The sequence below is a fragment of the Lepidochelys kempii genome, chromosome 1 (genome assembly GCF_965140265.1).
Source record: "Lepidochelys kempii isolate rLepKem1 chromosome 1, rLepKem1.hap2, whole genome shotgun sequence".
Classification (NCBI taxonomy): domain Eukaryota; kingdom Metazoa; phylum Chordata; order Testudines; family Cheloniidae; genus Lepidochelys; species Lepidochelys kempii.
The window spans coordinates 334,894,872-334,921,420 of record NC_133256.1 but is presented as its reverse complement, the minus strand read 5'-3'; the positions used below and the strand labels follow the sequence as shown (position 1 = coordinate 334,921,420).

The window sequence follows — 26,549 nt, the reverse complement described above, 5'->3', positions numbered from 1 at the left end:
TGTTTGAGGAGTAAAACACTGCTCCTTTGTGAATAAGGGGGGTAGATTTTGGTTCAGCAGAGAAGAACTGAAAATAGATCAGCCTTCCCCAAAGATGCACGAGGATTTTTATAGTGATGGGAATTGCATTCTGAGGCAAGAGATGAACGTTTTGGAAGAAGCTTGGAAGTCTCAGCACCCTGACACTGTGGCAATGGGTGCGGTAGACATACTAGATAGGTAGAGGAGCAGGCAGAATCTCTGTAAAAAAATGGAGGAAAATATCTGTTCTTTGCATTCACTTGATGTACAAAACAAAAAGTCAGGGTCTCTTCTCTAATTAAGCTAAAACCTAATCAGCTGTAGTCAGACTTCTTATAGCACTTAGCCTTATAGGCACCTCTTCAGACACCTTCCCCATTCATACACAGCAGAGAGTTAAACACATTCTTATCACGAACAATACAAAGACATAAAGAAATCACAGCAAATTTAGAACCCATTAAAATTGTGGCTTCTAGATACAAGATCTCATCCAATGAGCATTGAAGACAGTAGAAAAACTTCTGTTGGCTTAAGTCGGTTTTAGATCAGGCCCTTAATGCAAAACTCTAATGTCTGGAGGTCAAGTTCCCTTTGGTTCTGGTGTAATGCAAGTTTTGGGCTGTTACATGATATTTTATTTTATTTTATTCTTTGGTCGGCCTAGGGCAAGAATTACTTTAAAAATCATCTTTACTATTTGCACGACAAAGGCTTCCATTTACTCAGAAATATTTATGGTGGTGTTAAATTTCCGTGTGAAAACAATGGTGTGAATTGAGATTTAAAAAAAATCTTGATATTCAAAAAAGTTCTGGGAAAGTCAAAGCTTACAATATATTATCTAATTTTTTCAAAATCACAAAGTCCCACAGGTTCTACTATCACTAAAGGAAATGTCCAGCCTACCCATATTTAAGTTTTAGCAGATTTTTTTTTTAAATCAATTTGGTTTAGGTTCATCCTTGGTGTAAATTCATTGGCTCTAGGAACAAATTTGACCCATGATCTGTACCGTATTTAGTAGGTTTTTCTTTCAGGGAAGCTCAAGATGAATAGTTCTCTCCGGAGGGTGTACGTTTTGAAATGTCTTACCTGTATGGAGACACTGCTGTAAGAACCACCTATGACACCTGCAATGAGTAATGGAATGTTTTCTTGAATGGCGTAAGATCCATCGGGACACATATACTCCGCTTCATCCACTTTCGTCAAAGATGCTCTGACAAACTCCAGAGACTGTTCTAAAGCATATGTATCCCTCGAACATGTGTCCAAAATATGAACTCCAAGCTTAATTCCTGGGAGCAAGTAATTGTCTCTGTTGATTTCATCAATGGCAAACAACATAGCCTCCAAGCGCTGGATGCCTCGGTCTTCATTGATTCTCCCACATTCTTCTGTCCCGGTGCCTTTTTCATTAATTGGGAATAAACCACCTAAGACTAAGTCTCCTTCTATCTTAATTTCCTTTCTTAAAAAGTTATGGTCACTTAGGGAAAGGAAAACTCCCTTGGAGAGCAAAGCCAGGGCAAGCACCTGCAGCCTGGTGAACATCTTCATTGGTCCTGTTTTGGCAGCTTTAAGAAGCATGGGCAGAAGTAGACGTGCCCCTTAGTCCTCTTGACCCATTGCTAAATGTGAAGTGCTGTCCCACAAGCAAGGGACGAACAAGCCAACAAGACTTTCCATCAAGCCCCTAAATAGACAAAAGGAATTAGGAAAGGCAAAAGGAGACATCAGTTATTATGTTCTTTTCATCAATAAAACATTCAGAGCAGTGTTAAAAGGACATGGTTTGGGAAAATGGAAAGCTCCGGCAATGAGAAATAAGATCAGCTTACATGTGCATAGTGCCTTTCATCCCAAAGGATCCATAATTGCTTCACAAGCTGAACAAATTTTACACAGCAACTATACACAAAGTTCCATAGAAAAACAACCAACTCTGGGGTGAAACAAGCCAAATGTGGAATGTTGCTGAGTGCTGTTAAGCAACAAGTTAGGACAGGAGATGAAGAATAAATAAAGCAGATTCCCCTCATATCTAGCTCTCTCTCACACTCAACGCTCTTCTGCTGTCTCCCCTACTCTGAGAGTCGTATTGCCCTTATGTTTCCTTCCACCCTCCATTCAGGCTGCAGCTCCCTCTGTGTCTCACTGCACTTGTCAGCCTCCCCTAGGTTATATCCCCCCTTCCTGGTTCAAGCTAGCTCCACCCACTGGATCCCACTTGCCCCTCCCACAGCTTCAGAATTCTCCCTTGCTGCCAGCTGGGCCTGCCGGTGCTGGGTATTTAGTTGTTGCTCTGCTCAGCAGAGGACCTTTTCTTCTAAAGTGCCAGGCTGAACTCCAGCTGCCCCACCCTCCATGGGAAGGGGAGGTACATCCCTACCACCTTCTGCCTGGCTTGAGGGAGGGAGACATTGTGGGAGGGAGGCTCTGGCTCCCCTTCCTGGGCAAGATAAACAAAGGATGGGAGAAAAGAAATATTATTAACCCAATTTTAAAGATGGGGGAACTGAGGCTCAGGGAGATTAAAAAACTTGCCCAAGGACATGCAGTGAGTCTGTGACAGAACTGGAAACTGAACCCAGATCTCGTGAATCATGGTCTAGTGCCTTAAACACCTGATCATTTGTCTTTAAAGTTAAAAACCTTGCAGGAAAATAACTCAAGGAAAAGGTAAAAGCAAAGAAGATGAGCTAGAACAGAAAGGATACGCATACTGAAGTTTGCCCAAGGCAGAAAAATGCCTAGGGCTGAACGTGCTCACTTTAATGTTAATCATAGTTCAGTGCATGGGTCAAGGGTAGAACAGACATCCAAGCATGTATATATTTGGGCTGATTCTACTCCCATTGAAGTCAATGGGCATTTTGCTGTGATTGCAGGATCAAACCTTTAGATCTCACCATGTTATGTTACAACAGTCTCATGACTATATATATATTTGCCTGTAAACTTCTTGATAGTGTCTCTTTACAGCATGGATTAATGTGGCCACCTTGAACTCCAAGTCCTTAAAAAATCAAACATGGTAATATTTAAGTAGAGCACTTTAATATTTCATTACCGTACTTACCTTTTTCTTAAAGCAAAATTTATTATGATTAGACTTGCAGGGCTGTGTATAATTTAGAAACACTTAGCATTATTTAAAACAGAGCGCTAAGAAATTTAAAGAGACAATTCAAATTTAACACTGAAAGATGGATGAACAAGCTTATTCCGATGCAGCTGTTTATCCTGGGGGAGTTTCTATATTGCTCTATCAGATTCTGGCAAAGGACAGAATTTTATTTATATTTACTCCAGCATCTTTATATCATAAGTCAGTAGCAAGCCAGCTACACATTTAAACATACTTCTTTATAGCCATAATGATGTCTATATAGCCTGAACCGCAGCCCATTTCAGCCGAGTTCTCCATTCACCGGTAAATGATATGTCAGCTGCAAACAAACAGTTTCACCCTTAACCATAGGCAATCAGCCATATGGTTTTTTAATCAATGCAGGAAAAGAACCTCTCAAGTTAACATCTATTCAGGGAAAGCTGGTAGGAATAACAAAAGAAATATATTCACAAATAATTCAACATCAAATTCAGTCAAACAAATTATTTGCCCAATATTATTCAACCATCTTCAGAGTGCTTCAGATAATGAAAAATATTTGTTTGCAAATAATTTATTGGACAAAATTGTCAGATAAATTATTGGCAGCTTATAATTCAATCAGATCTGCTTCCATAGTTCATGGTAGTAATCTGTTCTCTGGACTATAACGTGCTCTGAGATTTCCTATGCATTATCTATTCTGTGCATTTGTTTGGCCTATATCATCCTGGTATCTTAGGGCCACAACAAACATTTAATGTATTTATCTCCACAACAGCCCCATGAAGATTGTTATCCCCATTTTATAGGTGGGGAAATTGAGGCACAGAGCTTAAGGGCCAGGTTTTCAATGGCTCACTTCCTCTGCTGGGGGGCCAGATTTTGAAAAGAGCTTAGCTCCCATTTTCACACCTACATAAAAAGCAGATTTTCAAAAGAACTCTGCACTCCGCAGCTCCCACACTTTATGGGCAAGTTTTCAAAAGAGCTCCATACCCAATGAACTGAACACTTCTGAAAATCTGGCTACTTATTTATGTAGCTAAATGGGAGCTGAGCGAGGCTGCTGAGACCACTGCTTATCATGCTAGTGAATTTTTTCCTTATACTCCTGCATCTGTTTGTATCCATTTGTTGTCTCTTGTCTTATACTTCGCTTTCAAGTTCTTTGGGGTGAGGACTGTCTTTTGTCCTGTGTTTGTACAGAGCCTAGTGCAATATACAGTAATACCAATAATAATGAATGACTCACCGAAGATTATTGTGGTTCAGCTCAGAATCCAACCCAGATCTTTTGAGCTCTCTGCCAGTCCCATAGCCAGCCACCCTTCCTTCCCACACCTACCTTCTCCTTTTCCTTGAGGGTTTTATGGGCAGTTTGTCACAGTTTGTCACAAAAGTAGTTTGTCACAACAGCACTCCGAGGCTGTCGGGAACAAGTAACTTCCCCTCAGAAATGTCTAGTTAGAGACAACCCTGTGTTCTAAATCCCATAGACAACCTACACAAGGCCCTATGCATCAATGCCATCTTAGGTGGTATATAGGGACATGGGCAGGCCTTCTGTCTTGGGATAAATTTCATCTGGAATGAGCAATCCTGCAAAGTGTCAGCTTTATTCCAGCCTTTCATCATTCACATTAATTTCTTTGGCTACCAGCTTTTTCGAGTGAGAAACATGGCAGGGGCAAGGGTTGGCATTTTCCATGGGCATCAGGGAGTGGATGTGGAAGGGAGAGAGATGGGGGTAGGCCCACTCATTCTCCTCTGTCAAGCCATCTCACTTCTCTAGCACTCTACATGCTGGTCCAAAGGACTTCTGTCATGAGAAGGATGGGGTGCCCCCTGGGAGGTCTGTGAGGGGACAGAAGGTTGGCAACATGTGACACACTAAGGGGGGGCTGGTTCCTGATGTACACAGGCTAGCTAGCCCCACTCAGCAGGCCAGTGGTTCACTCAGGTCTCCAAACTGCAGTGGAGTCCAAAGCCAGGGAAAAATTCTGTATTTTATAAAATGGACAGGAACATGGGGGCAGATTCCTGGCTCCCAGGAAAACATGATCACTGCCTCTCAGGTGTTCAGTCTCTTAGCTTTTAAATATTAACCAGGAACATAATTTTCAGTTAAAAAAAAAGACTCCCTTTTGCAGGCACAGCTTTCTCTCATCCTGCAAACTGGCCGACCTCACTTCCAAACCTCTTCCTTCTCATTGCTCCTGGAGCCCCATGTGGCTTTGGGTTCTTTTTGTGTCACTGCGCTGCCCACAAGAACAAGTGTGGCAGACATATCAGTCTGAGAAGGGGAGGGGCGGCTTGCCAAAAATTGTTCCCTTTAGGACTGTCAAAGGGGCGATGCTTACAGGAGCAAATGTTTTCCATTTGGCTATGTGATTAGTAAAAGAACAAGCCTTAAGCAGCAAGGTAGATTCAGGTGGCTAGATGTTCAGGTGGGGATTCCTGCAGAGTGCTGGCTGTGAAGAAGAAAAGTTGGTTTGAAGCCGTTAGCAAAGATGAGCTAGGATTTTAATTTCCCTCCTGCACATCTCCATCGACAGACACCTCTGACATGCTTGCTTGGTTTGGGGTGTGTTAGCTCTGCAATATACATAAGTCATGCCTGGCAGTGTTACATGTAAAAGAACGTGGGCCATATTCTTCCCTTCCCTGCAGTTGGAATAGCACCTACTAACTCAGAGCTGAATTGTGCCGCGTGCTTCCAGAAGTGATATCACCATTCTGCCCAAATCCATGCTGGCTGACATTAAAACACTTTTCTGAGATGGTGCATTTGAATATTGTTTCAAACGGGAGTGGCTATCTGTCAAACATTGATACTGTGATAGCATTTAACTACCCAACTGAGGTCAGGGCCCATTGTGACGGGCATTGTGCAAACATGTACTTAGAAACCGTCCCCATCCCAAAGAGATTACAGTCTAAATAGACAAAGTGAGGGGAAACAGAGGCAAAGAGAAATGAAGGGATTTGCCCAAGGTCACAAAGCAAGTCAGTGTCAGAGCCCAGAAAGAGGATCCTGATCTCCCATCTCCCAGTCTAGTGTCCCAGCTACTAACTAGGTGCTGTCTCCAATATGAGATTACTCATCAGCTTCTAGTTTTTCTGGGGCATTTTTGGTGCATCTCTAGCTGTAAGGCCTTTTTTAGAAAGGTAGATTCATGGTGAAAATTAATTTGGCCCCTCTGTTAGAACAGAATCAATCCAAATACCAAAATGAGAAACCAGACAAAATAGATATAGGCTCCCAATCAGTGCCCAGCCCCTGTGTTTTCAATCAATCCCAGGGAATTCTTATTCTTCCTGAGTTAGTTCTTGCTCATATCTTTCCATGTGGCTCAGCACCTTGGTCGGTGGTTTCAGTTGTTTCAGCTATATATATATTCAACAAAGGAGCTTAATTGCTTATTCCGTTTAGCCTGAATGAACGGTAGCTAGCATAGCCATTAGCTTCAGTGCAGTCTGTGATGGCCTCCAACACTCTCCCGCATAACAATACCAACGCTTGGCAATCACAATCTGTCTAACAATTACATAGTTTCAAATCTTCCGGTTTTGGTTAAGATTATTGCGAAGGTTCTAGTGAGAATTCTCTGAGCACCTCGGTGCCTCGGATCTCCTTGAGCCTTGTCAATCTGGCTACACACCTGGGTACTGGACTGTACCGCAATAGCGGCATGAGCCGGTGATCTCCTCTGGGCAATGGAAGAAGGTCAGGTGCCCATGCTGAGGCTGTTAGCTCAATCAACTGTCTCCAATACCATTAATCATGAGGTAAGTTGTTCTCTATGAGGGTACCTCCACTTTGGAACCTTCCCAGATCAGAAGTAGTCTGAATTTGTTGATCTTCATGGCATTCTGCGTGGCTTATCTTTTTACCTACAGTTTTGGAACGGCAAAAGCTGATGTCTGCAGTGGAGAAGGTTAGCACGTGGGTTTGATTTTATTGTGTTTGGTGACTTTTTGGCACAGGGGTGAACAGCAACTGCTGCCTTTGACGGTATTATTAATTACTGGCAAAGGTAACTAAGGGACGGTCTGCTAGGCAAATTACTGTGCAGCAAGCCAGGGTGTGCATCTATAGTGCACCAGCTTGCTGATGCTATAGTGCAGTGAAATCCAAGTGCAGTCTGGCATATTTCTTAATTCTTACCCTGGCTTGCCATACACTAAGTTGCTGTGTAGACAAACCATAAGATAGGTGCCTTTTTCTACTGAAGTACATTTCTAGACAAAATTCTATTTTTCCTTGAAATTTGATGTGTCTAAAGACCGATTCACAAGTGCTGACATGGTTAAATGCTACACTATGCCCTTCCTGAAAATGATGGACTACCAACATGCTAGCACTGCTAATCCAACACACTTGGCTCATTTATATTGCCTCTGCCAGAACTTGACCTTAATGCTTGATGAGCACTATTCTGTAGAATAAGGTACCTCACTTCACTGGAAGTGAGTGATGGACAAGCCTGAATCTCCTGACTCGTTATAATTAGAGATCCAGTCACCTTTTGTAAAAGCCTTTTCACAGAAACACAAGCATCAGAGTGACAGATATATGCCAGGTACACAAATTACTCACATACTGATACTGGCTGCCTGAAATCTGATAGCTCAGACCTAGATGGAATAGAAAAAGGAAAATTGCCGATAGATGACAAGGTAAAGGAAAGAAAATTGCATTTTCTCCGTAGTTATGGCTGAAGCTAACTTTCCATGAAACACCAGGGTTTGACACATAACTTAGCTGAAACTAAACCAAACTGCCAGAAATTTCACATACTGGAGCATATGCCTTCGAATTTTTCTGGAAAGACAGAAGGAAATTGTATAAAGCATGCATGAGATATGGGGAGTCAAAATATAAGGTGTTTTCACTTGTAGAAAATTTTTCTAACTTATTTGGCCTGTTATTCAGTATCTCAAGGTCAGTTGAGCTAAAAATTGTGTTTCAGTTCTGTTTGCCTCATTGAGGACTGGTGCCTTTGATGTCTTGGGGGACTCATGAGGGGGTAAATTATACAGTTATTAAAATAAGTCTATTGCCAAAATCCAGCAAAGCACATAAATATGTGAATAGTCCCATTGACTTTAATGCAACTACTCATGCTTAAAGTTAAGCATGTTCTTAAGTGGGCAATTTTCATAAGCATCTATAGGTGTGTTTACACAGGAATATTCAGGAAGAGTAATCTGAATTAACTAAAGGTGTGAATTTGTAGTGGATTAGGTAAACTGCATTAAACCCATTGGACAGTCTTATTGAGAATTAAAATGGGCGTAATCAATTTAGCTTCATTCACTGCACTCACAATCGGGGCCAGATTGCTGGCATCTGTTGAAAATCTGATTCCAGTTAAGTGTTGAGCACTTGGAAATCTGGGCCTGTGCTCTTTTGAAAATCTGATCCTAAATCACCTTGAGTGGTTTGTTGGATTGGTGTCAATTTGTGTGCATTAGAAACTAGAGCTGGTTGGGGAAAAAAGGAAAAGACATTTCCATGAAAACTTTCCACATTTTGGAATTCTTTTCATTTGGAAAGGGATTTTTTTTGGCTAAACATTGTCTTTAAAACATTTTGAAATTTCATTTTCTCCCATTTCCTCCTCTCCCGTTTTCTCTTGTCTACCCAGCAAATGCAATGGAACCATGATGTCCATGGTTTAGTTGATTTCCTTCACTTTTTCATTTTTCTTTTGTTTGGCCACTCCGCAACATCTCCAGAATTCAGCCACCTTCGAGGTCTGACAAGGTGGCAGCAGATGAGGAGGAGCAGCACTACACATCGTTCATTAGGAAGTAAGGACTACCGTGCTTAATTTGGAATGAAAGAGGTACTGGGACTCAAGCAATTAGATGCCAGGGCTCAAGCAATTTTTTTACTTTCATAACGGACATGGCAAGCCTAGAGGTGCCAGGGCTCAGCCTTGGCAAGCCCTGGCACAAATTAAGCACTGAAGGGCTACTATATCCAGTTAAAACGTTAAGGGCAGATTAGGGAAGCAGAACATAGAATCAAAGAACTGGAAGGGACCTCGAGAGGTCATCTAGTCGAGTCCCCTGCACTTGTGGCAGGACTAAGTATTATCTAGACTATTCCTGACAGGTGTTTGTCCAACCTGCTCTTAAAAATCTCCAATGATGGAGAATCCACACCCTCCCTAGACAATTTATTCCAGTGCTTAACCACCCTGACAGGAAGTTTTTCCTAATGTCCAACCTAAACCTCCCTTGCTGCAATTTAAGACCATTGCTTCTTGCCTATCCTCAGAGTTAAGAAGAACAATTCTTCTTCCTCCTCCTTGTAACAATCTTTTATGTACTTGAAAACTGGTATCATGTCCCCTCTCAGTCTTCTCTTTTCCAGATTAAACAAACCCAAGTTTTTCAATCTTCCCTCATAGGTCATGTTTTCTAGACCTTGAATCATTTTTGTTGCTCTTCTCTGGACTTTCTCCAATTTGTCCACATCTTTCCTGAAATGTGGCACCCAGAAATGGACACAATGTTCCAGTTGAGGCCTAATCAGCATGTAATAGAGCAGAAGAATTACTTCTTGTGTCTTGCTTACAACACTTCTGCTAATACCTCTCAGAGGGATGTTTGCTTTTTTTGCAACAGTGTTACACTGTTGGCTCATATTTAGCTTGTGGTCCACTATGACCTCCAGATCCCTTTCTGCAGTACTCCTTCCTAGGCCGTCATTTCCCATTTTGTATGTGTACAACTGATTGTTCCGTCCTAAGTGGAGTACTTTGTATTTGTCCTTATTGAATTTCATTCTATTTACTTCAGACCATTTCTCCAGTTTGTCCAGATCATTTTGAATTTTAATCCTATTCTTCAAAGCACTTGAAACCCCTCCCAGCTTGGTATCATCTGCAAACTTTATAAGTGTACTCTGTATGCCATTATCTAAATCATTGATGAAGATATTGAACAGAACCGGACCCAGAACTGATCCCTGCGGGATCCCGGTCACTTCCAGCATGACTGTGAAATACTGATAACTACTCTCTGGGAACAGTTTTCTAACCAGTTATGCACCCACCTTATAGTAGCTCCATCTAGGTTGCATTTCCCTTGTGTGTTTATGAGCAGGTCATGCAAGATAGCATCAAAAGCTTTACTAAATCAAGATATATCATGTCTACCGCTTCCCCACATCCACAAGGACTGTTACCCTATCAAAGAAAGCTATCTGGTTGGTTTGACACCATTTGTTCTTGACAAATCCATGTTGACTGTTACTTATCACCTTATTATCTTCTAGGAGTTTGCAAACTGATTGCTTAATTATTTGCTCCATTATCTTTCCGGGTACAGAAGTTAAGCTGACTGGTCTGCAATTCCCTGGGTTGTCCTTATTTCCCTTTTTATAGATTCAAGATTTTATAGATCCCTTTTTATAGAATCAAGCCATTGTCATTTGCACAGCTGAGGATGCAGCTCAAGATGCTTTATTTTCTTTATGCCATGACATTGATTTATTGGGGCAGCATAATTTTGACTTCCAAGGAGCTACACCAATTTACACCACCTGAGGCTCTGGTACACTAGGAGTTTTCCTCTCTGGTGGTTAGTTCTCCAGGAGAAAGTTGGTTCAGTTTCGGGACACACAATGGCCTTGTAGATTGAGCATTAGTCTGGGACTCAGGAGATGTAGGTTTTCTAGTCCTGGCTCTGCCACTGATCTGCTGGATAACCTTGAGTAAGTCACTTTGCATCTCTGTGCCTCTCAGTTTACCCATCTGTAAAACAGATAAATGATACTTTACCTCCTTACTAAAGCACATTGACATCTACTGATGAATAGAGGTTGGTATTGCTATTATTATTGATAATATACTATAAATGGGGAAAAAAAGATGTGTGGAAATTTAACACTGAATCAGTGCCTTCTTGTACTCGATTGACAACTGATATATTGCAAAAAGGACATGATTAAAATGTGGAATACCTAAAATGTGCTTTTTTTCCACCATAAATTAAAAGCTTTATGCAAACTCTTTGCTGAGTGGTAGCCTTCCAAGTACGTAGAATGAATTTCAGTGTTGATCTGAAGCAGTTTCTGCCCTTTTGCAACATCACTTTTCTCCTAGGATCTAATTATTAATGGTTTTGCATGCTTTGAAATTTGAAGCCTCAAGTAAAATTACACAAGTTCATCACATGGTTGGCATATCATAGAAGAGCAGACGTTACAGTCAAAACTCCCAGAAAGTTTATGAAAGGCTTCAAAAGACGGAATAACACACAAGACAGGAGGTATTATGCCAAAGAAGTATTAGTTATTCCTGTACATATGCCCATCTTGAAATATGTTATTGCATTTATAAATGTTACCTTATATTTTTAGAGAGAACAAATAGTTATTTCAGAATAAAGTCTATTAGTATTAGCACTGTGGTAATGCCGAGGCCCAGATTAGGAATCAGGGCCCTTCTCTGTTAGGTATGATGCAGACATACAATTAAAATTCTGTCCTTGTCTCAGAGACTATACCCTACGATGATCTTGTTGATATGTATATAAAAAAGAGCCTAAGTGGTTTTGCACAAAGAGAGGGAGACACAGAAGCCCTTGATAGGACACTGTTGGAGATAGCCAGCTCCCAGACATTAAGGGACCCTGTATGTTCGGACTCCAATCAATAAAGGGGAGCCAGTGGAGTTTATACAACATTGATGCAATGTGGAAGCATTGGCCTGTGTTGCTCTGTGAAGCAGGGTGCTGCATTCAGTACCTGCTGAGGCTTGGGTGTAGTGGTTACATTCGGCCCCAGCAGAGTGAGCTGCAGGAGTATGACAGGTTTCAGAGTAATAGCCGTGTTAGTCTGTATTCGCAAAAAGAAAAAGGAGGACTTGTGGCACCTTAGAGACTAATTTATTTGAGCATAAGCTATCTGGTTTTCAAATCCAGGTTTTCTCCCCGCCCCCCCCAGTGGGTTTGGGGATGTGTGGGGGGGGGTGGGGAGAAAACCTGGATTTGTGCTGGAAATGGCCCACCTTGATTATCAGACACATTGTAAGGAGAGTGATCACTTTACATAAGCTATTACCAGCAGGAGAGTGGGGTGGGGGGAGAGAAAACCTTTTGTAGTGATAAACACCCATTTTTTCATGGTCTCTGTGTATAAAAACATCTTCTGTATTTTCCACAGTATGCATCTGATGAAGTGAGCTGTAGCTCACGAAAGCTTATGCTCAAATAAATTGGTTAGTCTCTAAGGTGCCGCAAGTCCTCCTTTTCTTTCTGCAGTAGTATGTGGATCACAAATGGCCATCTGCTCCAATGCAAGGAGGATGTGCAGTCTTCTGGCCAGCTGAAGATGGAAGATAGCGTTCTTCAGTACTGTAGCAATCTGAGTGTTTTGAGGAGTAGTGGGAAGCCCAACATGAGTCTGAGGCTTTGCGCCATCTGGATGTCTTGTGGTGTGACGACCTTGATGTAAAGTGACGTTAGAGTCTTTGCAAGTCCCTCAAAGAGTTACTGCCTTCCCACCATCATCCCTTCTGTCCTTCCTAGATTAAGCTGGGGCCTGCTTCTCTTCATCCATCTGCTTATTTCTTCCAGGCACTGGTGACAGCTGAGACTGCAACAGTGGAGAAAGCAACGCACAGACAAGTGCTGTCTGCATTTTGGTAGCACTTTAAATACTCTCATAAAATCAGCAAGGCGAAAGGAGGAGACCTCCATTAGATGAGGAGAAGCAGGTGCCCATCATAACCTTTTTTAACCTGTGGATGCCATACAGTGCTACCTCATTTATTCCTGCTAGCTGTTGTATGTATGTCATCAGCACAGTATGGTCAATGGGGCCAAAGGCCAGTGAGCGCTCCCGGTATAAATATAGGGGTGTGTATCCTGCCCAACACTAGAAAGCGATTTGTCCCTCAGTGCTCTTAGGGATGTCTCTATGCTCTGGTCTGAGATGAAATCTCTGGCAAGGAAGAGAGACGAGGTATAAGGCACAGTCACCAGATACAGATACCAGATGACCCCCTTCACTTCTCTCTCTGTCTGCAGGACTGGGTACCAAAGACTTGCTTCATTGGACAAGCGTTTAGCATTTTCCTTTTTTCTGAAGTGTCTTCCTGTCTTTTCCTAGTAAACCCCATCCCTCTCCTTTGCTCGTGATCACTTGGCAGCTCTTTGGAACATCTGCAGAGGTCTTCTTGAGCCCAGTTCTTGCTGTGAGCTTCTGTTCACCCTCCAGCCCAGCTGCTGTATAGGCAGAGCCTTGGCTTCTGCCAGACAGCGACATTTGAATCTGCCAGTTTCACTTTCACCACTGCTCTGCCAAGACAGCTCTCTTGTGTGACAGCAAGAGGCCCATATTATGGCTGGCTCTCTGCATAGAGGAGGGATACAGGAAGTCCCTTTCCTAGACTGCTCCTGTGCAGTTAGCAGCTGTAATTACCTTTGCCTTTAAATGTTCTCTAATGCAGATGGGGGGGAGGGGGGGCTGTCTGATGTTTCCAGCTGTGCTTACTACCCCGGGAAAGGCAGTGCATGAGCCTGGGCCGGTCCCCTACACATCAGCTACACAGAGATCAGTTGCATCCCAAGCTTGTGGGCAAGACCCACCAGCCAGACACTTGGGAAATAATTCTGTGTAGTAACTCAGATCCCTCCCCATCTCGTGTCCCATCTCTGCCCATTGGGAATGTTTGCTTACTAGCAGTCACAGATGGGTCACACGCCGTTTTAGGCAGGCTCATCATACCATCCCCTCCCTAAATGTATCAAGTTCACTATTGAAGCCAGTTAGGTTTTTGGTCCCACTTCTCCCCTAGGAAGGCTGTTCCAGAACTTCACTCCTCTGGTGGTTAGAAACCTTCATTTCATTTCAAGCTTAAACTTGTTGATGGGCATTTGTTCAGTCCTGTAAGTAGCTTGTGTTTCTTGTTGACTGAACAGTTCCCTTTGCAAAACTGGTGATGAGGAAAAATGTGAGTGTGACACAGGCATACCCAGGTAGGTCTAGTGCCTATGTGTTTGGCCACCTTCTCAATATGTCTTCAAAAGGGGTTGTGTGTGGTCTCCGATGAAAGGTAAGAACTAGCTGATTGTCATGGTTATTAAGAACATAAGAACGGCCATACTGGGCTGACCAATTATCCATTTAGCCCAGTATCCTGTCTACAACAGTGGGTGTACCAGAGCTTCAGGGGGAGTGTACAGAACAGGGCAGTTGGAGTGATCCACCCTTGTCTTCCTCACCCAGCTTCTGGCTTACTGCGCAATATTTGTACTGGAAATAATTTTAGTTCTGTAACATGTAGGATATTGGGTTTCTAAACTGTTGAAGTGCAACTTGTCACCTGACGCAAGGCGGGCCTCAGGGCTAACTCTGAGAACAATGGACATCTGTACAGCCAGCCCTGTGTTTACTGCCTGGACCAGCAGCAGGTTTGAGGATTTACAAAGACAAAAGAACCCGAAGAAAAGTTTCTGAATAGGGACCCACCTTGGGTAGTAACAATAGTCTGTAACTGTCTAAGAGAAGAGGAGAGAGCACAAGATTGTATCTGTTACAGAAAAGAGGCTCTATCTCCTGAAAGGTGGATCCCAGCTTTCTGAACTGGACAACACTATAAAGACTTACCATGGGTAAGAAATACCTTATTAGATAGGAAAGTAAGTTGTTAATAAGTATAAGCTACAGAACGCATTTTATGATTTTCTTTTACTTGTGTTTCCAAACCCTTATATCTGCTTTTCTTGTGACTTTCTGTCTCAAGCTCTGTTAAAGAAACTTGAATGTGGTTTTACTAGAGATGCGTGTAAGTGCCTTGTGGTAAGCCCAGTGGTGAACTGGGGTGCACTGTTTCCACAGAGGCATTGTGGCTGTCCAGAAGATAAGGGATTGGGGTGATAAGTTGAGTGGAACAAATTGCAGGGTGTAAATTGCGAGCCTGCGTGGAGAAAGAGCAGGGGCTTGTGAAGCCCGGAGTGGATCCCCTGTATTGCTAACAGTCAGTAGCTGGGGAGGGTATCCCCTGGTGGGCCCAGACCAGGCGCTCATGCTGTAAGCAGGTGGCAGTGTTTGGGTAACCCTGAAAAGTGTCAGAACACGAATGGCCATTTATGGGGAAATTGAGGCGTTTAATGCAGAAAATGAGGATTGGCAGCAATATATCGAAAGCCTGGGCTACTAAATTAGATTGTAGGTAAGGATGAACAGAGAGCAATTTTCCTCAGTGTCTTTGGCATGCAGGAGACCTGGATTCAGTTCCTGACTCTGCCACAGACTCCCTGGCACCCCAGGCAAGGTGCGTCTTTGCCTCTCTTCCATTTGGCAAATGTTTAAATACCATACATCACCCTGAGCCCGGTAACCCCCCCCCCCCCCACAGCACCTCAGGCAGTCGCCTGCCTCTAAATCTGGCCTTGACTCCCTGTGTGACCTTGGGCAAGATCGGTAGGCTGGGATTTTCCAAAGTGGCTAGGGAAGGTTGATCCCTTATGCTCATTGGAAGACATCTGAAAATCTTAGACATAATTTCCTCTGTATCTCAGTTCCCTATCTGTAAAATGGGAATAGCATTGCTCCCTTTAGCTCCCTTTAGTAGACTCAGAGCAGGGATGGTTTCTGTGCTTGTGCAGACCTACCACAGTGGGGCCCTGATCATGACTCTGTTGTAATACACATACTAGTATTAATAATTGTTCTTGGTAACAATGGTGAGTGAGTGAAAGACATCAGAGCCAGGAGACATACTTTTCCTGTTTAGGTTCGTGGGGAAAAGAAAGAATTAAAGTGTTTAGCAACTGGTAAGGGGCCTGTCTCTGCTAGGTTTATTTTTAATATTTAAAAAAATTGAAATTAACTACTGTAGCCTACCCTAAAATAATAAATAATAATAAATAATAAGGAATGCTCCCACACCAAACCACAGACTGGTAACTGTTCCATCACATGAATGTTACCTCAAGGCTTCAGCCTTCAGTGGAGTGTGAAATCACAATTAACAGAGCAAGTGTTTTGTAAGTGTGCAGAAGCTGCTGCAAATTACATTCTGCTATTAGCTGATTTTAGAACAGCTCTCTTGAACAGCCTCATGATTGCTGGGCTATGGCGTGTATTAGAAAAACATTAATAAAACATAATTGGTTGTGAATTGTGCTTACTGCTTTTATGTTTTAATCATTAATGGCACAGAATTTTCCTGGAAACAAAAGCTACCTTCACCTATAAACTAGGGTCTAGTTGTTACTGTGCAGATGACAGAGCATATTACTGGGCCAGGTCCTCAGCTGATGTAAATCATTTTCGCTCTATTGAAATGAATGGAGTTATACTGATTTACACTAGCTGGAGATCTGGCCCTTTGCTTTTATCCTCCTCATTCAGCTGAGGAAAGTGTGAATTATCTTTTCTACTGCCAAAAAAAAAAAAAAAAAGTACCCTGGAAGGTTGATTTAAAAACAAGATCCTCTATCTTCTATACCTGTCTTAACATTTTTTTTAACTTGTTCTGAGAAGCAGGAAATAGCACTAATACAGAATCTACTGAGAAACAAGCAACACTACAGGACTGGCTTAGAAAGTAAGAACATTTTCGTATCAAAGCACTTTACAAACCTTAACTAATTAAACCCTTGCAACAGCCCTCTGAGTGACATATTTCAATATTATTTTGTCTGTTTCACCCGTAAGGTAAACTGAAGCACAGAAAGATTAAGCTAAAATTGTCAAACTTGGGTGCCTCAGCATGAATTTTAAGTACCTAATTTTAGGCATCCATGTTTGAAACTTTGGGCCTAAGTAACTTGCCTAAGATCACAAATTCAGTGGTCAAGCTAGAAACAGATCCCGGAGTCTTGACTATCTCATCCTCTAACCAGAAGATACTAGTGATAGGAGTGTAGAGATATGCTGGAAGAGGGCATAAAATTATGTAATAACATTTCCATGCACTGCACTGATTTCTTAACAATGCACACACTAGTAAAAAGAATCTGTTGTCCTATGAAGCAAGTACTGTATTTAAAAAACCCTACCTGAAGTTCATAGGGAATTCTATTCTGTGTTCCTAAATGCTGCTTTCTGTTTTGAGATAGCTGTGACAGCTTGGACCCCCAGTCTGGGATGCCATCTGATGTACTGGGGTTTCACTGAGGCTGTCTGCTCCACTAGTCTGCGCTCCCTCTCCCTGTTTTGCTGAATCAGGCTCTCCGGCTTCTGGCAACACACACACACAGGCAGGGACACACCAGCTGTAGAATCACATAGAATCTGCAAGCAGCTTTCAGAAATCTGTACAACGTAAGCTCATAAATTCACCTCCTCCCTCAATGTGGAGGAAGATATGCACAACTTCTTGCCCTCCCAGTTATAAATTGCACAAACTGGGTTTTATAATAAGCAAAAACAAGTTTATGAACTACAAAAGGCAGATCTTAACTGATTATAAGGGATAGCAAACAGAACGAAGCAGATTACTAAGCAAATAAAACAAAACACATATACTAAGCTTAAGATCTTAAAGAGACTGGTTTCAAGAAGTAATTTCTCACCCTAAATGTTGCTTTCGTGCAGGTTGCAGAAATTCTTGAAGGTTAGCTACCTTGTTTGCAGCTTAAATATTCAGACACCATATTCACAGACAAGATCCCTTTTCCAGCCTGGGCACAACTCTTTCCCCACTCTCCCCCCACCATCCCGCAACCCAAATGTCTTTGTTTCTCAGATCTTTCCAGCTGTCATCCTGGGTGAGGATTCAATGAAGAGTGAACCTAGATCAACTTACTCCCCAGCCTTAAACATAATTTACATAAGGCTGGAACCTTTTGTTTTCCAGTCTTGGACCTCCCCTTCCTTTTAGTGGAAAATCACTAGAAATCCAAGACGATGTTTAGTACCAGGTGATATGACCACCTGACCTTGTAGTGTCAAAGCAACATCCCAGCTTCTCAGAAGGAGAGAGATTAGTATATTCAAAGTCTTATTGCTTCTTCCTAATGGCCCATCAAGGCTGATGGCCTGCTGTCTGGTGGGTATTCCCACCAATATTCCTAATTTTAGATACAGAAATGATACATGCATACAAATTGGATAAACACATTCAGTAAATCATAACCTTTCCAATGCTATCTCACATGACCCGGTTTGCATAAAACATATCTTAGTTATGCCATATTCATATCATAATAATATTTTAATGAAGAATATGGAGTGTAAAGTCACACTAGCTATACTGTGAAGCAGCTGTAGCTTCTGGGGTGACCCTAAAGGGAGACAAACTCTAGGGAATGAGTGAAGTGCTCTGAATCTGCCTTGCTACCATGATTACCCAGGTGCTGTCATTACAGAACATCGTGCTTGTTCTGCTGTTTGAGAGGTGACCTGGTTTATGATGATGTATCAGTGGTGTTTGCTGAGGGATATCTGGTGAGTTGTAAATAATAACTAGTGCAGTAATGCCTACCAGCAGAATGATGGCCCGGGAGTTAGGGTGCTAGTTTAGGCCTTAAATGACCTAGCTTCAATTCTCTGCTGTACCACAGACGTTCTGAGTGATGGTGGGCAAGTCTCTCCTTGCCTCAGTTCCCCATCGGCAGAATGGGGATCTTAGCAATTCCCTGTGTCACAGATGTGTTGTGTGACACATTATTAAAGACTGTGAAGTGTTTAAGTCCTAGGGTAATCAGGGCCATCTCAGTGCCTTAGATAGTAGTATACACTGCTAAATTTTTGGTAGAATACTGAGGGCTAGAGGTAAAAATAATAGCTATAGAGGGTAAATATGCCTGCCACTTCCAAGAGGTGGCAGAAGAGCCATACCTGGAGTCATCTGAAAGTAGACTCAACAAAGCACAAAAGGATAAACTAAAGGGAGCATTACTGCACTGGCATGGTAGTAGGTTATACGATCAAACAGGTTTTTGCCATCTCAAATTTCGATGATTCCTCAGGGTTTTAATAGTGCCAGAGCTACTGTCCAGACCACTGACTCCATAAAGGGAAAAGTTTTTCAAAAATGCAGAGTTGGCCTAACTCTGCTCCCATTGAAGTCAATGGCAAAGCACCTACTGACCTCAATGGGAGCAGAGTTAGGCCAATGCTAAGTGCTTCTATAAATCCCAGTGTCCCTTGAGAAAGAGAGGCTTCAAGTTCAAGAGGACAGCGAGTAATGAGGAGCATCCAAACGCTGCAAGAACACTAAATTCTAACTTCTTTATGGCTGCTGTCTCTCCTTTTTAAACCAGGAACATAAATTAGCACCAAGATGACCTGGCAAATGAGGAAAATAAGAAAAGTGCAATAGCTGTTCAAGCCTTGGCGTGTGAGCCTGGTGGATATGAATTGGAGAGCACCTCGAAAAGGCCAGTATCAAAATAAGATCAAGGGAACGCACTGCCATTGGCCAAAATGTCTGGTGGTCCTATGGGGAAAAGCTACAGGAAACCACAGTATCTCGCAGGACCACCGCACATCACTGTTACCGTCTATATGAACAGGGAATGCTCATAACTCATTGGATGCCAACGGGCAATCAAGAGAAGAGGAAAGCAGTGGGGTGTTAGTTGTGGCTGGCTCGAGCCACTGCTCAGACCGGCCAATAGGGGCCCTTATGAGTGAAATATAAAAACTTTACATTAGCAGGAAATTAAGATAATTCACCCACACTCTGGTGTCCCAAGTTCAGTAGGCAGGGGAAGGAAGGTCCCATTACATAAGTCTCTCCTTTGCACTACTACTCTCCTTTGCACTACTACACCCTGGAAGGTGAGTCCTATAGATGGAAGTGTGTGGATTAGTTACAGCCCCTCTACCAGGAACTATGAGCAGTTTGCTGAAAGGTGCTCTGTTCTCTACAACTAGAGACTTGGTTCTTAAAAGAAATAGATTTTTCCTGTTTCTGAACAAGAGTTATTTTTCCATAAATAAACATCCCACATGTACAGTAATAAGCAAGCCCTGCACAAACCAATGAAGTCAGACAAGCAGATGTTGTATCTGTATGAAACAATAGACAAGTGAATAGCTATCCTTCTTGTCTCGCTCTTAGCACTAGGCTGGACTCAGAGCCAATATCTAGTGCCCTCAGCAGAAAGCCTCTCCCTTTCATATCCCCTTGTGCTCAGCTGAGTCTCTTAACTTTCCCTCCACCGTTCTCCTGGAATGTCCCTCCTCAGACTTGGATTAAGCTGTCTGTTGAGCTCCCACCACTAGGAGCCAAGACCTCACACCTTTATGACCCTCACCAACTTCCCTTGGCTTTCAGTGGCTATCACCATGGCAACAACTCATTGTAACTTGAAATTTACACAAGGCCACTTAGTAAAAATTAAAGCAAAAAAAAAAAAGAAGAAGACAAAAGTGTGGTACTTAAGGTCACTTTCTTAGAAGTAGCTATTGCCTTAGTCACCAGAGTCTAGTTGTATCAAAGCACCCATTGATTCAACCACCTACTCCTTCATTTCAGAGGTCCCAGGAAACAGCTGAGTCTGGCTTTAGATTTCTTTTTATTCTTCTCTATAGTGACAGTCAATGGCAATTCATTTGCAGATTTAAGTTCCCCAGGCTGACACTCTGATCCTTGATGCCCTTCCTACCAGAATAATTCATGGATTGACCACAAAGGCTGTAAGTTTCTTTGCTAATAAAAGCTGGGAAGGGATGGAGAGGCCTTAAATCAGATCTGGCAGCTCTTGAATGGTATCAATATGCAAGATCACCATGGAGGGAATAGAGGCAGGGCTGTCAGAAGGAGCAGAGCATGTGTCTGAGACACCTCTTCTAGCCAAGGCTCAAATTTGGATTGCACAGCCGTGTTAAGTGGAGTGTAATTCTTCCAGATTTACACCGGCATGAGAACAGAATCGGGCCCAACACGAATAAACTAAAGTGCTTCTGTTATTGAGAAAACTACGTCTCCCCAAACCTATCCAAACAGACGCTTCTTCACAATGCCAGGTGCAAATGATTTCTGTTACCATTCGTTTCTTTAGTTCTTGGGGACAGCAAAGTTGTAACAGCCATGGTAAGAATTTCAGGGGAAGTCATTTTGCAGACAGGACTCTCATGCACAAACCTTGTAAGCAAGCACTGGGGAAATCACTGCCCAAACTCAACCTTCTAGACAACTGGTGCACAAGGATGCTGCAGGTGCTGGGAGATGCCAGTGCCTATGGACAAGACTGTACCAGAATAGTAAGCAATTACTGACCTTACAGAAGAGGGTAAGTTTAGATTGTAGGCTTTTCTGGCAGGCACTGTCTTTTTGGTCTGTGTTTGCATAGCACTTAGCACAATGGGGTCCTAGTCCGTGACTAGGTTCTCTGAACCACTCCCACAATACAAATAATTATAATAATCACTTTGTCACTGAGCAGAGGAATTTGCTCAGGGAGCTAGAAATAATTGCATGTTTAGATCAGTACTGTTGGGCTGTGCACTGCTGATGACAGTAGACCCAGGAGGGAGGAAGCCCTCCACCTGCTCCCCAAAGTACAAACGTTCTGATGTTCTTTGACCTAGTCGTTGGAGCAGGCATTGGTGTCAGACTCCTGGATTCCATTCCTGGCTCTGTCATGGGCTGATGCATGACCTCGGATACGTCACTTAAGTTCTGTGTGCTTCAGCTTCCCCATCTGTAAAATGGGAATCACAGGACCTACATCACAGGGGGTGGTGGTGAGGCTTAATTTAATTCAGACTCTCTAGATCCGCAGCTGATGTAAATGGGTGTTGCTCCATGGATTTCAGTGGAGCAACACCCATCCACCCCAACTGAAATGTTGGTCCTTAATTTGTAATATGTTTTCAGATGCTTGGGTTAAAGTTGTACCAAATGGGCCCAGTCCTGAGGTTCTTGCTAACTCCTTACTCTGCCCCCCACCATTACTGTAGCTAACAGGAGACTTTTCTGAATAAGGGCTGAGTTAAAACTGAGTAAGGACCTTACATAGATAGTAGGTCATTATTACTCCTTAGAACGTGAAGTTAACTGTATGCAAAAGGTACTGATTGGAGCTGCATCTTGTCTGTTTGGGGTTTTACAGTGTGGACTCTGTGTGTGGACCATAGGTTCTGGAACTAGGGGTCCTGGGGGCAGGGGAGGCAGCACCCCCTGACTTGAAGTGGTTTCCATTATATACAGGGTTTATAGTTTAGTTCAGTGGCTCTCAGCATCCCCACTATACAAATTGTTCCAGCACCCCTGATGTGGCCTTCGTGTTTTTGTTGTTGCTGGGGCTCTAATTCCCCTCAAAGGTTAAGCATCTTTATTTGCAACACTGAATGTGAAAAGTGTCAATCAACTTGGCATGCACGAGTAATAATTTGATGAGAACTCAGAAGCTGGCTGAGGGTGGCCAGTTGTGTTAGGTAAAAAAAGCTGGACCAAAGGCAAGGCGTCGTCTTTGACAACTCTCCTTAGCTTTGATCAGACAGAAGGTCTGTGTCTGTCAGGGTTTACATGGCTCACAAAAACTTGGCCAGAACCGTCCATTCTGCACCAAGAGTGCAATGAATATTATTAAGTGACTGCCCCAGATTCTTCTAAGGGAGAGTGACCTAAGCATGCAGGTTAACCATTAGTAGATAAAGGTGCATGTAAATGTGGTGGTAGATTAGGAATTTAAAATGCCCGAGGGCTGGATTGTGATCCTGGCTCTGCTCCCATGCAGAGTAGTAAGTGGCATACACCTCTGATAGTGCAACCTGTATCAGAGGGTAGTAACATTGTGGGGGACAGCATTCTCTGCAGGGTTCTCCTCCTCCTCCTTGTCTCGCTGGACTCCCCTCCTGTGCATATGTGGGGCGGATGGGCAGGCAGAGGCAGGGAGTGGGTGGAGCCTTGGCTCTCTCACATCCAATATGCTGGCTGCACAGTTGATCTGGCAGGCTAGGTGAAGTGCCTGCACCAGATATTGGGCTGGCACAGACTGCTCCCTCGGAACAATGGGGGAAACAGGGACCAGAGTGTGACTCCCAGAGCCACAGGCTGGGACCTCGGCTGCTCCTGGACTGCCTCTTGCTTGGGGCTTGTGGCAAAGCCACTGCTGAGTCCTGGAGAAGGGATGGGTTCGAGACAAACATAATGAGACTCACTTGTTAGTGAATGTCCTGAAGGGAATCGTGGAATGAAAACAACAGAGGGAGGGGTGGAGGAGTGCTGAGAGGAAACTGGAATGAGGCTTCAAAATTAGCTAGTCTTCTAAGTCAGGAAATGAGCTTCAGCAAAATCTGAGACCTTTGAGGCTCAGGAAACTGTTTAGGAGACAAGAACTGCAGCACGTAGCTCTTCAGGCTTAATGATTGTGTGAGTTTTTTGGCAGGGTTATCCTGCACAATTTGGCTAAGGTGTGAGTGGTAACTGCAGGGGAAAGGGCTTCCTTAGGGCTTTATTCCCCACTGCAAATGCACAAGAGGCATCTGCACACTTTATCTCAGCAGAGCAAAGGATAATATGACCCAAAGTCTCTGCCTTTTCTTGTTACACGAAGGAAATGGAGAAGTGTGTGACTTATATGCCAAGAAGACACCAGGTAGTTCTGAGAGAGCAGCTGGTTCCAGAAGAAAAATGCATGCAAATGGCAATTTTTTAATCCCTTCCCCCACATTAAAAACATCAGCAGAGTGCGAGGAAACAGAGATGCCCAAATTTTGCCCAGCTGTGGAATGCGCTAAGAGTTGAAGGGCTGCATCTAATTTGGGTTAGATTGCCATTACCTTCATCTTTAATATAGAGATGTGCCCTGCTGAGACAATAGGTAGTGCTTCATCTTGATCCAAGCAGTGCCTCTCTGATCAAGATGGGCTATTGAACAGGTGGGTCTGCCTTCCTTGCAAGCTTTGCTTTTAGGACAAGGAGGTATTTCAAAGGTCAAATCCTGGCCTTGCTGAAGTGAACAAATTGACTTCAATGGGGTCAAGATTTTCCCTAGATCAGTAGTTCTCAACCAGGGGTCTGCGGCCCCCTGGGGGGCCATGAGCAGGTTTCAGGGGGTCCACCAAGCAGGGCTGGCATTTGACTCACTGGGGCCCAGGGCAGAAAAATTAAGCATCATTGTGCAGGGCTGAAGCTCGGGACCCTGAGCCTTGCCACCTGGGGCTGAAGCCGATGTCTGAGCAACTTAAGATCACGGGGCCCCCTGTGGCACGGGGTCCCAGGCAACTGCCCTACTTGCTACCCCTTAACCCTGGCCCTGGCTTTTATATGCAGAAAAACAGCTGTTGTGGCACAGGTGGACCATGGAGTTTCTATAGCATGTCGGGGGTGGGGAGGTGGGGGGTGGTCTCAGAAAGAAGAAGGTTGAGAATCCCTGCCCTAGATTTCCCCTAGTCCCATTTGGCCTGGAATGGCCCCTCGGATACAACCTAGGGTAATGTTGGGACATTACTCATAAAGGAGAGATCTGGTGTCTGCAGTCCTGCCCCTACAGCACATGGCACAAGAAGATTCCCTTATCAAAAAAGATGAGAGTCCTACAGTTACCACCCCAGACACTGTGGTATCAGCGTCTAAAATGGTAGTGGATTGGTCCATTGCTGATGGATCCTGTAGCACACTTTATACAAGGGTTGTACCTTGTAGATTGCTCGTGGACACATGGAGATATACTGATTTTACAGCATTTGAGGACCTGGCCCCTTGTTACGTTATTCTTACAATTGCAGCAGCTTCTATTTGTGTCATTTAATATAACAGCCATCCAGTCCAGGAGCAAAAGCAATATCATGCCCCTTAGTGAGACCTGCACCCTGCAACTATATTCTTGCGATGGATACTTTGCTCAGCTTCACTCTGGAGCCATTGATTTGTTGGTTTGGGGCTGTTTTCTCTATCAAACCTGAAACAGATGTGCCCTAAGGTTGTGCTTCTTCTCCACAGTACATTTCCCTCTCTTTTATGGCTAATGGCCACACATACCATGATGACTTATTCCTCTTGAAACCTTACTCAATAGATGCTAACAGGAAAATGCACTTTGTGACCAGGTTCTTTGGACAAAATGGTTCCCATAAATTTGCTAAATGGCAGCATCTCTTATAGACAATCTGGGTTCCAGTGAGCTCAGCGGGAACACGCAAGGTTTATTAAAATTATAATGCCATAAATATGGTCTTTAATGCCTCCTGGGTGGGTCCAATGACAAGTCCATAATGAAGTCATAGATATCAACTGATCTATCAGTCCGTAAGCTTGCATTCATGAAAGATAAATGCTTTCATTATATTTTCTGCATGCCCCACTTAGTCCAACGTGAACCAAGTGAGTTAGTATTTCTCAGCAGTTTAGATGCTCATATTTAAGGATGTTTGGTTTTACATGTGTGTATATGTTTATGTGTGTGTATATTTCATATGCTAGGTGTTTATTTCTGCAATCTGTATGCTGCAAAAGTGACTCTCTCTCTCTGAATATATATATACCCATTGTCAATTTTATATATATATAAAATAACACCAAAAAAATCTACATTAAAAGAATGTTGAAGCATTAATGTTGCTATGTCAAAGGTTCAAAAGTTAGGAAATGCCAGAATTCAGGTTGTCTGTGAAACCTTAACTGCATCGCCTTGTGCTGTATATTCTGATACAGCCTACAATTACGTGATCACATCCAGTTTTTTTCTAGAGGACCCCTGCCCTGTTCAATGCATAGAATGGCTAGTGCTCAATTATTCAATAATTTGTTCACTTTTCCCTGTTCAATGCATGTCCCCTTATTTACTGCACATTATTTAAACCCTGCTCTGAAAACAGAATTATTAATTTCCTCTTGGGCTTTTCTATGGTGCTCATCAGTATAGCATCTATGTGCTTCACAGACATTTATCTTCACAACACCCCTCTGAAGGGGTGGTATTATCCCTATTTTATAGATGGTGAATTGGGGCAGAGAGATTAAGATGAAAGTGTCCACTAATTTTGGGTGTCCAATTTGAGCAATATAGGACCTGACTTTTTTTTAAAGTACTTAGCATTATATAGGAATTTATATATTCAAGCCCAGGAATATAGGAAGCTGGACTGGGGTGTATGTGTATGGGTTGTTCTGTAACTGCTGGGCCTATTTCTGTGCCTTTGTACAGTCAGACCTCCAAGCAGAGTTCCTCGGAAGAGCGTTCACTGACTCCCTAGATGCCTTTTGAGGAGCAGTGGGCACTGTTGGGGGCTCTCTGTTTGGTGTCCCCTTCTGTTTATCTGGTTTTTGCCCTATGACCTTCATTCCCATCCCTGTTTTTTTCATTTGTCTTCCTCAGAATTAATTTGTGACTGGGGTCTGCAGGTCCCTCCCGCTCAGATGAGGAGGGAGGGCCTTTAACTATGAGTGGGCCCATGCCTGCCATCCCCCACTATTTCTACAATAGGTATGCACCTTCCAAGTTATGGAACAAATGAGGCACTTCAAAGTGGAGTAGATAG

At 43.1% G+C, this 26,549-nt stretch overlaps 1 protein-coding gene across 7 annotated transcripts in view; it reads right to left on the bottom strand.

Annotated features, from left to right (window-relative positions):
* The window catches only part of GRM3 (glutamate metabotropic receptor 3), a 151,732-nt gene that overhangs the window by 57,129 nt on the left and 68,054 nt on the right, over window positions 1-26,549 (bottom strand). For all 7 annotated transcript variants that reach the window (XM_073328672.1, XM_073328668.1, XM_073328666.1 and 4 more), the window contains one exon: window positions 1,117-1,720. In XM_073328672.1, coding sequence (XP_073184773.1) covers window positions 1,117-1,614 — 498 coding nt within the window. In that variant the 5' untranslated portion in view covers window positions 1,615-1,720. The remainder of the gene's footprint in view (window positions 1-1,116; window positions 1,721-26,549) is intronic.